At 53.8% G+C, this 15,020-nt stretch overlaps 1 protein-coding gene across 1 annotated transcript; it reads left to right on the forward strand.

Annotated features, from left to right (window-relative positions):
- Positions 1-298: 298 nt before the first annotated feature.
- Positions 299-12,037, forward strand: Pi16 (peptidase inhibitor 16). Its single transcript, XM_027394436.2, has 7 exons — positions 299-3,492; positions 6,291-6,512; positions 9,336-9,445; positions 9,700-9,788; positions 10,267-10,977; positions 11,168-11,305; positions 11,640-12,037. The coding sequence occupies exons 1-6, from the start codon at positions 3,325-3,327 to the stop codon at positions 11,278-11,280; spliced, it is 1,413 nt and encodes a 470-aa protein (XP_027250237.1). The 5' UTR covers positions 299-3,324; the 3' UTR covers positions 11,281-11,305; positions 11,640-12,037.
- The last annotated feature ends 2,983 nt before the right edge of the window (positions 12,038-15,020 follow it).

The following is a 15,020-nucleotide window of genomic DNA, read 5'->3' on the forward strand; positions in this document are numbered from 1 at the left end:
ATCCACCTGTCTTTTGCCTCCTGAGTTCTGGGATAGAGGCATGTGTCACCACCACCCGGCTATGAATCTTTATGTTAACTGTGTGAGGACTTTTGCTTTTGAGTCTACTACACCCATTCTCTGTATTTTAACTCTGGCCAAAAAAAAAAAAAAAAACTTTTCATTTACTGTGACTATCTCAAGCCTTCTATTTAAATTGTTTTCCCTGCCAGGTGGTGATGGCACACACCTTTACTCCTAGCACTCTGGGAGACAGAGGTTGGTGGATCTCTGAGCTTGAGGCCAGCCTGGTCTACAAAGCCAACTCCAAGATAGCCAGGGCTACACAGAGAAACCCTGTCTTGAAGAAACAAAACAAACACTGTTTTCCCAGCTGTATCTGTATGTTTCTCTATGTGTTCCCTGCTCCAGTGCAGTGAAGTTCCCTCAGTGTGACCTTTTTCATTTGCTCTGTTGTTTCGTCCTTGAGCCCTTACTTTCTTGAATCCATGGTGTTGTATTCTGTAACTCAGAGGGCTGCAGGGAGTGTCCTGTTTCTGCTCGACCTTGTTCCTTCATCACCCCTGCCCTTCCCCTTGTTTTTTGTCTTTCAGTCTCTCCCGCCCCCTCTCCATCCCTTCCTCCCCCTCTTTTTTTTCTTTCTCTCCCTCTTCCTCTCCACCCACTTTCTATTTACCATCTCCCTTCTTTCCTTATTATTTATTTTTGATGTTTTTGGCCTCAGGTTAGAATATGCTAAGCACAGGCTGTCCCGAGCCACACCCCAGCCCCCTACCCTTCCTTTGAAAGGGTTTGTGCTTCCTGTGGAATATGGGTACATTCTCAATTCCATACCCAGTACTCACCACTCAGGTTTTTTTATTTTTAGATTTAGTTCATGGGTATGCGTGTCTTGCCTGCCTGTGTGTACCACAAGAGTTTCCCATGCCTACAGAATTCAGACGAGGGCATTAGATCCCCTGGAACTAGAGTTACAGATGGTTATGAAATGCCATTTGGGTGCTTGGAATTGAACTTGAATCCTTGCAAGATCAGCTAGTGCTCTTTTTAAAATTTTATTTATCATGTATACAGTGTTTTGCCTGCATGTGTCCCTGAAGGCCAGAAGAGGGCATTACATTACAGATCTCATTACAGATGGTTGCGAGCCACCATGTGGTTGGTGGGAACAGATCTCAGGACCTCTGCAAGAGCAGCCAGTGTTGTTAAGTTCTGAGCCACCTCTCCAGCCCCTCTTTACCATGGTTAGAAGAGCCCACTTCCACAGCCCACTCAGGAGTTGCCAACTCTCCATCTTTGCCCTCTGATAACCAGGGCGTGTGGGCGTGTCCAGCTGAACAATTAGAGTCTTCGCCCTTCCTTGACCTTCATTCTTCACAGTCCCCCACACAGGACTGACATTTTCCTAGCTGACTACTGTTTCCTGTTCCCTTCCCCACCCAACTCTCATTTTTTTTTTTAAATCCTTATATTTACCTCCACTAGAGAAAATACTGGGATTGCTCTTAGAGAACTAATCCTTGGGAAACGGGATTGCTCTCAGAGAATGAAACATTGGGAAATGGGTTTGCTCTCAGAGAACAAATCAGAACAGTAGACACAAAGTCAGCTTGAAGAGCAGATCCAGGATGGAGCATACCAGACAGAACCATTAAAAACCATATCTGTCAGAAGAGGGGGCCCCAGTGACACTAGCTGGCTCAACAAAGGGAGAGCCACATAGGCAGGCTCCATCCAAGAGCAGAGAGTCCTGCAGGCCAATAGAATATCCTAGGCTGTCTAGGCTGACTCCTGACAGGAGCCTGCACTGCTGTGACCAAAACTCTACCTGAGGAAAGTAAACTGTGGCTCATACAGAGCCTGGGGTTCTGTGTATCACGGGGTGGAGGAGGGGACAGAGTGGAGCCGCTCACACTACAGTGGCCAGGAAGCAAAAAGGAGGCTAAAGGAAGGAGCTTCGGGAACACAGCCTCCAAGGAAGTACCCTGTGAGCTTCCATCACCTCCCAATAACACCACTGTGTTATGAGTCCATCTGGGGAATCATTTCTCAGCTCAGAGCCCAAGTACCCACCCTTTGTGGCACCATCTCCCGGTGGCCATGTGGAGAGGGTGCTAGAACTGCTTCTGGGAGGAAGGACCCGGAAGGGCCATGGGATCCAAACACAAGTAGGCATTGTCACCCGTAAGTCTGCAACAGGCGGTGTCTGGAGTGGTGCGGCAAGGGCAAGCAAGGATCCAGCTCAATGTAGATGGCTGGGGCAGGAGCAGTGCCACACCGCAGAGTGCAAGGCCCTGTGGGCCATCATTTTCTTCATGCAGTTTACTTTAGATCACTTTTGGAGTAGACATCTCCTGGCCCCCATTTCTGATGCCCTTTCTGACCACGTGTCTGCTTAAATTCTCTTCATTCTTAAACTGTCACCCTCAAGTATTTACAAATCTGTGCTGGCCAGGAACCTAAACTCCACATGTCATGTCCTCACGAGAATGTCTTCTTGAAAATGGAGAGGAGGACACTTGCATTTGCAGAAGGATAAAGGATAGCAGTTAGAGAGCGGCTAACCTGGGCTACTTAATGAAGAGCCCATCTGAGGAGAATGAGAGACCTCTGAACACACACACACACACACACACACACACACACACACACACACACACGGCTCCTTTCTTGTTCATGCGGATATTCCTAGTCTTATTTCAAAGGCTGTCCTGGGACTGGAGAGAAGGCTCAGCAGTGCCTGCTGCTCTTGCAGAGGACCTGGGGTGGGCACTTAATGTTCCTATCACGACTCAGTTCTACCATAAACATCACAGTAGGCAGGACCTACGGAGCCAGGCAGCTGGACACAGCATCTCACCCTCCCTTGCTCTTTCAATGGCACTGGCAGCCTCCTTGTCTTACCAAATCCTGAGGGTGGGGGTCAGGTCTATGAGGCTCCTTCCTGTCCTGCCCTCAGAGTCTACTGTGTTATGAGCTGGGTGCCACATCCACAGCTCTGCAGCTGTTTCTGAGATTGTCCCCTGAGGATCTGTCCACACCTCAGAAGGGACCTGGGAGCTCACAGCCCCTGGCCCGAGCCCCCCCACCCCCACCCCGTTACCAAGAGAAAGGAGGCTGTTGCCAAGGACTCCAGGGGAGTGGACTCAACTCTGGTCCAGACCCAAGGCACCCAGCCCTCCTGGAGACATTGTGTGAGCCAGGCTGGGCCTCCAGACACAGCCCCTGCCGCCCCACCCCAGCCAGGGTGGTGCTTGTGTGGGAAGGACTTTTAAGTCCAGCCGCCAGACCCCTGATCTGGAGAGACGGAGAGGGCTGGCCACCATGCTCAGCTCCTGCAGCCTCTGGGCCACGCTGCCCACACTTCTGCTGCTGCTGACTGTCACTGGCCCCACCTCAGCCCTCACGGAGGATGAGAAGCAAACCATGGTGGAGCTTCACAACTTCTACCGTGCCCAGGTGTCCCCACCAGCCTCAGACATGCTACAGATGGTGAGTGTGGCTGAGTGCCCACCTCCTGGGATGGAAGGGGTGCTGGGCACGGCCTGCCTAGGCCTTTTTCCTCACCTTACTCCTTGTAGGGATGCTCTCGGCAGAGTCCCTGTGCTGTAGAATGCCCGTCCTCATAAGCAGCAGTCATCTAGATAAGGAAACTGAACTCCAGGGACTGGCACTGGGGCTAAAACCCTGGTTCCCCACACCCGTGGTCTCCTCCTCAACTCTTTCCAAGAAGTGAGGACCTAGAGGGTCCCCAAGGAGAGGAAGAAGCAGGATGAACCTGGAAAGCCCTGGGGAAGGAGAGCAGGGGAGGGAGGGGGTCCAGGGCCCACAGGTGCTGTCTCCAGCACTGAGGCTGTGGTTTAGGGCACCTTCTGTAATCATGTGGACTGTTAGCTTCTCATCTATAAAATGAGGTCATAAGCACACCCATATACATAGGCTGAATCTCAAACATCTAATGCTGCAGTCAGTGAAATGTAAAGTATACATATAACACAAATATTGTCTCCATGACGTCAAGAGAAGTGCACAGACAACAGGAGCCAGGGGCAGAGTGCTGGTGGTGGCCAATCTGACAGAAGGAAATGTTATCAGATGACAGGGTTGGGACAGGATGTCTGCTCTGGTTTCAGCGGATAAAGTGACAGTCGCTCCCTTTCTGTCCTCGAAGAGGCCTGACTGATCCAGCCCCCCACCCCACCCCCAGGCCCCTTCTGGTGGCCTGGAACCCCTGAGCTAAGAGCCAAGTAAACCTGGGAAATACAGAAGCAAAGCTGGGGTCCCAGCATTTGGGTGATAGCTTCAGCTTGTCCCCCTGTGGCTTGGTGACTCTTTGGGGAGCCTTTTCCTGATGGACAGTTAGGGATGGCCATCCCGGCCCTGCAGGTCAGACAATATGACTGAGAAACGCTCACAGCACTGCAGCCATTCTCAACCCCATTGTCGTTGGCAACCAGGAACTGCACACAAATCTGAAGCCGGCATACTAGTTATCAGTGCTGAGGTTCAGGGTCGCCATTTCCCTTCTGCACACCCCACACACCAGCTGTCCAGTGTGCACCGTGCTCGGGGTGCCCCCTACCTGGCTAGTACCTTGTCATTTAGCCCCGTCTCTTTCTCCACCCTCAGCCTGGCTACACAGCTCTCCCATGCCCCACAGTACACAGTTGCCTGTGATACTGGCCACGGCACTTAGTCATGTTCTCCAAGTGAACTTGGGCTCCTTGGTCCTTGCTGTTGCTCTAGCCTGGCCCAGTGCCCAGGACTACTGAATGACAGTGTGGATGGACCTGCTTCCAGGGACAGAGAGAGGATCATGGTTCTTGCAATGCCACAGGCTGAGAAGCCTACAGTGGCTTCCGGGAGGGACTTCAGGCATGGACTCAGCCTGCAAGCTAGAGCTGGGGCTGCTCTGAGCTTGTCTCTGTCATCAAGAAGTGACAGCTATCTATGAAGTACCCACAATACCCAGCACTGTAATAGAGGGAGATTATGCTATTGTCAGTCCTAGAAGGAGCCTGTCTATCCTGGAGCCCTGCAGGTCACCATAGACTCCCTGATCCCAGTTTCCACCCCCACTGCCCACTATTGCCAGGGTCCAGGGGACTACCCAAACTTGTAACGTGAAATAAACATGACCAGAGCAGGGATGGCCTGATGTCTATCAGGTAAACGCACTTGCAGGAGCAAACCTGAGGTCCTGAGTTCCCTCCCTAGAGGCTGTGAGAAGAACAGGCTCCCAAAGCTGTCTGTCCTCTGACCTTCATGCAGGCGTTAGGTGCGACCCTGAACTCACACACATACGCACACCTAATCGTGCGTACATAATTAATTTTAAAAAGTGACCAGAGAGAGAATCAGTGAGGCACAGCCGTGGTCCCATCACAGTTCAGGCCCCCAGGAGGGCTCCAGGCAGCTGTTCCTGCACACTGAGTGGGTGGGAAGTGGAGCTGGTCACACAGTCCTACCTCGGTGTCACCCACGCTCTTGATGCTTTCATGGCTCTGAAAGCTGGAGGGGAACCCCCCCCCCATAGGGTGGAAGAGAGCCACAGCAAGCATCCATTTCCAGGAAAGGCCAAGGACAGTTTAATGGGATCCAGACCTTCCTCCTTAGTCCTTGGGGTCAGATGTCCCATTAGTTCCTCCTCCCACACTCCTCCATCTTCTCCCAGCCAGGGACAGAACCTCAGAGGCGCTCTAAGCAAAACTGCTCTTTCCCGGTGTCTCACCTGCGATCTCCACGGAGCGCATTGACCTGGGGTCCCACCGCCTTGGGTTAGGCAAGGCTCTAATGACTGGAAGTGATGAGCCTTCGGTGTGCCATACAGAGACCGTTTCCTCGGGGAGGAGGGACCCCAAGAAGGGAGTTAACCACTGCAGAAGGGCGCCTGCCAGGGAGGGAGGCCCTTGGCAGTGGGGTGGCGCCCTGTCTTGGATGCATGGCCTATACCTACAATACTGCAGCATCTCTCTGGACAGCTTTCGAGCATCTCCCCGCCACTCCCCTTCTACCCCGCCCCCCAAAACACTCAAAGATCACAACCGGCATCAATCCTCCTCCACGCCCTGTGAGGGGTAAAAGAGGAACCCCAGGGAGGGCCTGGGATGGCACTCTCCCGACCCCACTGAAACCCGCGGGGACAGATGCCTGAGAACAGCAGGGAGTCAGCTTGCTAAGGGGTGGTGGGTGAGGCAAGCCGGTCTCCGGGCCTACTGGGGGTTCCAAGACACCCTCGGCCTACTCTCACCACCCTCACCTGCTCTCCTGCCCCGCTCGCTGCCCTGCAGAGGTGGGACGACGACCTAGCGGCCTTCGCCAAGGCCTATGCGGAGAAGTGCGTGTGGGGTCACAACAAGGAGCGCGGGCGGCGCGGAGAGAACCTGTTCGCCATCACCGACGAGGGCATGGACGTGCCGCTGGCCGTGGAGAACTGGCACGAGGAGCGCCAACACTACAACCTCAGCAGCGCCACCTGCGACCCCGGACAGATATGCGGCCACTACACCCAGGTGAACAGGCCCGGCGGGCCGGAGAGCGGGGCCAGGGCGGAGAGAGCGCAGGGGTGGGGTGGGGTGGGGTGGGGTGGGGTGGGGTGGGGCCTCCAGGTGTTGGGCAGGCCTCTGCTTATTGGATGAGCCCGGGGATTGCGTGGTCTCTTGGCGTAGGGTGTGGCCACCAGCACCACCAATGGGCCGGGCGGACTGGAACCCCAGGTGTGGGGCCGGGTTACGTGTGTGGATAGGGTCAGGACCTCGTGAAGTAGGGGGAGGGCTTCAAGCGAGGTGACGTGCCACGTGCGTGCGTGAGATTGGTCTGGACCTCGAGGTGTGCGTTGGGCAGGGCGGGCTGGGCCCGCTTAGTGTTGGGTGGAACCACCTGGCCTGGGGCGGGGCGAGGCGGGCGAGCAAGGCCGGCGGGGTGGGCAGGATCTCCGGGTGGTGGGTGGAGTCACGTGCGGGGCCAGGTGGGGTGGTTGTAGCTTTTTGGCATCAGTCCGGAGCAGCCTGGCTTTAGAATGGCAGTCTCCTTAGACCCTCCGTAACGATCTACATAGCAGATAGCGCGCAGTCGGAGGCCACCAAAACTGTCCCCACCGTTTTTATCTCTTCAAAAAGGAACATCATTTGAAAACTTAGGTCACCCATTTCAGTCTGGTGTCACAGTGCCGAATTCCTGAATGCAAGGATTGTCCTGGGTGACTGACAGGAGACCCTGAGTGTTCCAAAGCTTGTCCTGGGTGACAGGAGACCCTGGGTGTTCCAAAGCTTGTCCTGGGTGACAGGAGACCCTGAGTGTTTCAAAGCTTGTCCTGGGTGACAGGAGACCTTGAGTGTTCCAACTGCAGATGACCCCCTGCCCTGCTCCGTTTGCACCTTCCGTGCGGCTGTTGCTCTTAGCATTCTCTCCCCCCCCCCGGGCGGGGGTTTCTCTGTGTATCCCTGGCGGCTGTCCTGGAACATGCTCTGTAGACCAGCGTGACCTCAAACTCACAGAGTTCCTCCCTGCTCTACCTCCCCAGTGCTGGGATTAAAGGCATGTGCCACCAACGCCCAGCACTCGTCGAATTTTTCATATCTAATTTGCTGTTTCTAGTCTGCCAAACTAGATAAAAACAAATAGACAAACGTTTAATTTTTGCTTTAGAAAAAACTTTAGCTGGGCGTTGGTGGCGCAAGCCTTTAATCCCAGCACTCGGGAGGCAGAGGCAGGTGGATCTGTGTGAATTCGAGGCCAGCCTGGTCTCCAGAGCGAGTGCCAGGACAGCCTCCAAAGCTACACAGAGAAACCCTGTCTCGAAAAACAAAACAAAAGAAAAGAAAGAAAGAAAGAACTCTGTAAGAGGGCTGGTGAGATGGTCCAGTGGGTAAAGGAAGTTGCCACCAAGCCTGACAGAGCTGGATCCCATCTTAAAAACAAAAAGTTAAAAAAAAAAAAACACTTAGCATTAATATTAAAGGAATTCTTTTTTCTTCCCAATGCTAATTGTACAAATGATTACACCAGAAACCAAAGGGGGAAAACCAATCCCACTCACGTTCCCTCCCACATCCCCCCTCCCATTCTCAGTGTCCTTTTTTTTAAAAAAAAGATTTTATTTATTTATTATGTATACAACATTCTGCTTCCATGTATATCTGCACACCAGAAGAGGGCACCAGATCTCATTACAGATGGTTGTTGTGAGCCACCATGTGGTTGCTGGGAATTGAACTCAGGACCTCTGGAATAGCAGTCAGCACTCTTAACCTTTGAGCCATCTCACCAGCCCCTCAGTATCCTTTTGAGCTATTTTTAGCCCCAATCTGAAGGAAATACTCAAAAGCACCCACCCAAGTTGGGAAGTTGTGAGGTCCCTCCAGGCACCCTCCCTACTGGGTCATCTGTGCTCACCCTCACCCAACACAGTCTTGCCAGACTGGCCAAGCTCTCTCTGACTCTACCCTAAGCCAGGAGCCATCTCTGCATGGAAATGTACCTGCTCAAACAGGACCCCAGGAGCCACAGCGAATGCCAGCAGGACCTCCCCCAGCCCCAGCATTAGCGAGGAAATCATGGTGACCTCACACTGGTGGCAGGGCACACATTTTTGTAATGTTGTTGTTGAGGCAGGCTCTCACTTAGCTGGCTTGGAACTCCCACAGAGATCTGCCTGCCTCTGCCCCCCAGTGATGGAATTAACACTTTTTTTTTTTTTTTTTTTTTTTTTTTTTTTTTTTTTTTTGTAGGAAAGAAGAAATTCTAGCAGCCTGGCCATTCCAGGTGGAATAAATGGGGGAAGGGGCCCTAGCTAAGGTGATAGATGCGATGGGGAAGGTTTCCTCTCAAAGTAACCCTTCCTTGGACCTCCCTTGTGGCTGCAGTTCTCCCTATTGATCCTTTGCATATACCCCTTGTTTCAAAAGGACAGAGCCAGGTGTGGTGGTCACACCTTTGATTCCAGCATTCACGAGGCAGAGGCAGGTGGCTCTTTTGAGTTCTCTGCCAATATGGTCTACAAAGCAAGTTGCTGGACAGCCAGGGCTACACAGAGAAACTCTGCCTCAAAAAACAAAATAAAACAACAACAAACCCCCTAAGCACCTCTAGAAAGAGGCCACAAGGGAAGGGGACAGAGTTTATCAGAGGCCTGGTGACTTTGTTTGTTTGGCAGGAGAGGGTAGATGATGTTACCTCCTGCTTCCGCCCCCTAAGCAGTTTTGGCCTGAGACTACACACAAGGCTCTAGAATGTTTTCAGGCCACCCACAAAAAGCTGGGTACAGAGCTAACTGCAAGGGGAAGAAACTATGCTACTCAGCCCAGAGCTGAACTGCTGGGTTTGCCCTCCTTTAGGTAGTCTGGAGCAAGACTGAGAGAATTGGCTGTGGTTCCCACTTCTGTGAGACGCTCCAGGGAGTGGAGGAAGCCAACATCCATTTGTTGGTGTGCAACTATGAGCCTCCGTAAGTGCTGAGAGGCCAGAGGCTTGGGAGAGCACAGAACAGCTCAAGGAAGCTGTGGGCTTGGTAATGTGGGCCCTGTCCCTTCTGGCAGCCGTGTCAGCCCTATGGCAGGTCTAATTTGGTTCACCTGAGAAGACCAGGGAGCCCGTGGTTCCCAGGAAGCAACTCCATGGGAGTCAGCCACCCCGTGGGCTCCCTCTGGGGACGGGGAAGAAGGTGCGGACCTTCCCCTGCAGCAAAGCCTTCTCCTTCAGGGGAAACGTGAAGGGGCGCAAGCCCTACCAGGAAGGGACACCTTGCTCCCAGTGCCCCCTTGGCTACAGCTGCGAGAACTTTCTCTGCGGTGAGTGACAAGCCAGAGCTGAGAAGGGGTTGGGAGAATGCGATGCTGCCTGAGTGGCCAAGAGTCTCAGGACTCCCACCTTGAGAAGCAGAAGGGGGACTACGGGATGTGACGGCGGGGACCCTCTGCGACTTTCTGCCCTCCCCGCACCGCCACTTGGCGCCTCGTTACCCCAAGTGACAGATTTCATCCTTCCGTCCCACATTGGGCGGAGAACCAGAGGCCCCCGGAGTGCTGTGCCAAGGGGGCGTGGCTGAGCGGGAAGGTTTGGGCTGGTGGGCGGGGTCTGTGGTCGGATGGGCGGGGCCTACAGTGCAGTCCTTCAGAGATGCTTCGAGACGGTGGTGGGTGGAGAGGCCGTGTCAGTGACCAGAGGGCACACCCGCTGCAGAGGAGTGTGGCTTGCGCGCCCCGGTGGGACACTGCGCGGCCGGGTAGGGCCCCGTTTGCAGCACTAACGCTTAGCCTTGCCAAACAGAACCCACAAGAAACCCGGAACAGGCGCAGGATTCTCCTCCACGGGTGACCGAGGTCCCTTCCACCCGGGCAGCTGAAGCCCCAAGCTCCAGAGAAACCGGTACTCCGTCCCTAGCAACCTCTGAGACTCTACGTTTCTCCTCGGTAACAAAGGTCTCGGACTCCCTGGCAACCGAGTCCTCACCTGCGGTAGAAACAAAGGCCCCATCTTCCTTAGCAACGGAAGGCCCCTCCTCCATGGCAACAGAGGCTCCATCTTACCTAAGGGAGGTCTCCTCCATTTCCGATGCTCACATCCAGCCCTCACTGGATGAAGAGCCAGTTAACTTTCTCACATCACCACATGCCCCTGTCACCAAATATACGGACAAAGACGCCAGCAAGTCAAGTGCAACCTCCCTGAGCCCAGAGAAATCTCCCTACCCCAAGATGTCCCCGACACAGACAGGAGAGGTGCTACCCCAGACCCAGGTGGAGACTGAGGCCCAGTTGCCTGAGGCGGAGGCAGAGTTGCCTGAGGCAGAGGCCGAGTTGCCTGTTTCCAGTGAGGTGGTGGTGCCAGTTCTTCCAACCCAGGAGCTCAGCGGGCAGCAGGCCTCACTGGACCACTCGGGCCACCCTGCCTCCACGGCCCTGCCCAACTTCCCCAGGGCCTCTGCCTGGGCTAATGCCTCAGTTGGGCGCACCCTGGCCTTACAATCAACCGGGACAGGTAAGGCCCGCAGCCCCTATTCCTTCCTGGCTCCAGATGCTGGTACCTGTGCTGGTGCCCTTGGTTAGGGCATGATAAAGCATGTGTGATCTGGAAGATGCTTCCTCCCTGCCTGCTGCCTGCACCTTGCATGGAGTAGTGGAGAGTTAGGCTGTCTGTGAGATGAGCCACAGCCCCTTCTTTCCTGCAGGTGCAGAGAACCCTGAAAAGGCTGGCTGGGATTTGAAGCAGAGTTCTGCTCACGTATGGGGCCCTTTCCTGGGACTGCTGCTGCCTGCCCTGCTGTTGGCTGGCATATTCTGAAGGGGACACTCAAAGGCAAGGCCTGGTGAGACTGGCCTCATGCTATTCCGGGTTCTGCCTCCAAGTTAGAAGTCAGAGCTTCTGGAGCAGGTCCTGCTCTCTGCACCCGTTCCCTCCCCTCCCCTCTATGCTGAGCAGCACCAGCCGGGGACCCCCCAGCAGTGCTTCTTCCTCAGGGGTGGGGGTGGGGTGGGGTGCTGCCCTCATCAGTGTTCTAGTGGCCACCTGTGCCTAGTTTCCTAAGGACAGAGAATCGCATAGCCTTCTCAGGAACTTCTTGGCCCCTACTAGTCCCTTGGGTTCTTTCTTGAACCTTCAAAGTCCAGGAGTATCTGCGAAAGTACCTACTGTCTTCCCAGGAGAAGAGGTTGCTGTGGAACTGCTATGTCCTCCATCCTGTCCCCAGCCCTCAAACTTAAAATTCTGCCTGGCTGAAGGCCCTCTGGAAGGGAAAAGCTGTGGAGTCCAGCTCACCAGAAACTGCACACCAGGGCCCCTCCTGCCCCTTACAACAGTGTCCCACAGAGGGCATGATTCTGAGGATATCTGCCTGCCCCTCAGGGTGGTGGGTAGGGTGCTGTCTGCCCACAGGCTCAAGGGCTCCTGATCTGAGTGCCCATGTGGCCTGGACCAGGAGGGGCAGGTGAAGGACAAGCCCCACCCAAGTGGGGTTCTGTGGGTGGGGAGACAGGGAGGAGGTGACCCTGACTCCTGAATAAAGACTGAGAGCTGTGGGACATCGGCTCCCGCCCACCTACGCAATGCTTGCCTTTTCTCTGCCCTCTCCTCACACTCTGAGCCATCCCTTTCCTTCCTGGAACTTCCACTCTGCCCAAGCCACAAGTGGTCTGGCAGGAAAAAGAAAGAGCAGAGGGAGGAAGGCCCAGGGTGCCTGGCTGGTTCTCCCAACCTCAGAAGTTACCACTCGGGCTTACTTGGTGGCTCTGGGGCTCAGGACATTTCCACAAGGGTGCCAATGCTCAGGCCTGTCCAGGCCACAGGTTTCAAAATGGCCAGGTTTGGGTAACTCAGGTGCTTGGAGCAGCCCTGATACAGGGCCCCAGGGCCTTGGAACCTCTCTGGATATCAGAGTGGTCCAGAAGTGTGGGCCAGGGAAACAAGGGGCAAAGGGCAACAAGTGAGAAAAGGGGCCCTGGGGCTAGGGAGGGGTCCTGGCCAAGCTAGTACTGACCTGATCCAGGCTGTTGCTCCCAATAAAGACCAGGAGGTCGCCCATTTAAACTATACACAGTGAAGGTGCTGAGCCCTGAGTTCACTCCCCTGGACCCACGTGGTAAGAGAGGAAACTGACTCCAGCAAGCCATCCTCCAATTAACCTCCACTCAGGTGCTATGGTGCACATGCATCCCAGCCCAGCATCTTTGTCTGGGTGGTTTGTTTTGTTTTGTTTTTGCTTTTTTTTAAAGACAGGGTCTTTATGTTATCCTGGTTGTCCTGGAACTCTGTATGTAGCCCAGTCTGGCCTCAAACTCAGATCCACCTGCTTCTGCCTCTTGAGTGCTGGGATTAAAAGCATGTACCACCACACCTAGCAGAAAAAAAAAAAATTGAAGCATACAACTCGATGTTTTAGAGATGTATTTATTTAGTGTCTCTGTAGGGTGGGGATGGGTGCAATAAGGTGTACGCTGAGGGTCAGAGGACAACCTTTGGGAATAGTTCTGTCTTGAGTTCTCGGATCAAACTCACGTTGTCAGGCTTGGTGGCAAGTGCCTTTCCCACTGAGCCAACTGCTCAACCCCAACTTGATAGTTTCTAGTATATTATAGGACTGTGACTATAACTAATACCAACAGTGGGCATTTTCATTACCCTAGAAGCACCTTACCCTGGTACCACTCCCCGCTTAGCCCAAAGCAACAGCTCATCTATTTTTTGTATGTACATTTCCTGTTCCTTCCTTTTTTGTTGAGGGGAGGGGATTCATGCCATTGTGCTCTTGGAAGTCAGTTGGAGGACCTCCTCTCTTTCTATCACAAGGGTCGGGCTTGGTGACAGGCACCTTTACTTGCTGAGCCATTTCACAGCCCTCATTTGCCTGCTTTTGACTTCCATATAAATTCTTGACAAATCATGTTACCCTAAGGAGCCCTCACCTTGTCTTTGTGAGATGGCATCTCTCACGGATGCTGCAGCTCAATTTGGTTAGGATGGTTATCCAATGAGCTTCAGGGAGCTGTCTCCACTCCCCACCCACTGCTGCCCCCAGTGCTAGGGATACAAACCTACATCACTGCACCCAGCTTTTGTGTGGGTGCTAGAGATCACACTTGGGTTCTTATACCTGTGCAACAGGCATCTTACTGACAGCCTTCTCCCCAGCCCCAATTGTGAGGATTTTTCTTGAATGCCGTTTGGTCCTTGTCTAAGTATTTTATTGTAAGGGTGTTGACTTTCTTCAAAGGCTGCCTCCGTCTGCTGAAAGATGGTCATGTGACTGATATCCAGCCCTTAAAGCAGTTGCATTCCTATTCCTGGGAAGGTCTGTTTTCTTGAGCTAGTGTTAGGCCTTAGTGGTCAGGGATAGGAGCCTCTGGGCCAAGCAGACCTCTCAGAAGCTCAAGCCTATCCTGGGTTCCCTGTGGCTCTCCCTGACTTGCCCAGGAAGGGCATCTGCCGGCAGCCGGCAGCTGTCCCATGAAAATGCCTGTCAGAGATGAGGGGTATGGGGTGAGGGAGGTTTCAAGAACAGGGGCTGTAAGACGGGTTGGCAGAGGGACGTGTCAGCAAGCACTGAACTATTCAACAGAAGGTGGAGAGGCTGGTGCCCAGAGGCCTCGAGGACCTGAGAAGGTCTTCTTTTACACTGTAAGCCATGGCTTCCAGGCATCTTAGAGGCTTGCAGTGACAAGGACTGCTGAAGGGAACAGCTCAGTCTACCACAGCCTCTTAAGAGGAAGTCTCAGAAGGCTTGCTGCAGGCCCTTCCAGCTGTCCCTAAGAACAAGGTTCCCCAGGAGGGAAGCCACTGACTCCCTGGAGGACACTCCACTCCAGTGCCCTCCCCAGGGGCAGCTCAGCTGCTGCACTATGCCCCACTCAAGCTCACCAAACCTCTGAACAGATAAGGACTTGTTCTCTAGCTCCAGGATAGTCTCTGGGGATGGCAGGGCCTCCCGTGCCCAATGGCCAGGCAGCCTCTTACAAACCTCTGGGAGGTTGTGGCTCAGGGGCAAGTGTCCCTAAATCTGGGGGGACCAGTGCAAAGACAGGATTTGAAGGTAGACAAGGAAAAGTCACCCAGCATCACTGTGATCAGTGTGGTGGGGATGCTCTGGGTTAACATCCTCAGGACACCGATCTAAAGACGATGCTCACAATGCAATGTGGACAACATCCCAGATCACAGCGCCTGGGGTGAGGCTCTCTAGCAAAGGGAGTGTAAACTAAACAGTTATGAGAGCACAGGGGCCTCACACTGTTCACGTGTACAGGGCCAACCAAGCCTCACTACTGGGCATTAAAGTGGAACTACACTGAATCCCTGCCACTAGACTACTGGAGATCAGATCACCAAGGCCTGAGGAATGACCCAGACCTTACCTGAGGGGAAATGAAAAGGCAGCAAACTGCAAGTCTCACATGCCAGGTCCCTGGAGGGAGGGCAGACACTCATGGCCATTTCCTTCTGCCCGACCATGTGGCTGCTGTACCAAAAAGGCTGAAGACTTGAAAACAGTCACCTTCAAAAGGTGCCAAGGTGCCACTTGGTAGCTTGGG

Source organism: Cricetulus griseus (genome assembly GCF_003668045.3).
Source record: "Cricetulus griseus strain 17A/GY chromosome 1 unlocalized genomic scaffold, alternate assembly CriGri-PICRH-1.0 chr1_0, whole genome shotgun sequence".
In the NCBI taxonomy this organism is placed as follows: domain Eukaryota; kingdom Metazoa; phylum Chordata; class Mammalia; order Rodentia; family Cricetidae; genus Cricetulus; species Cricetulus griseus.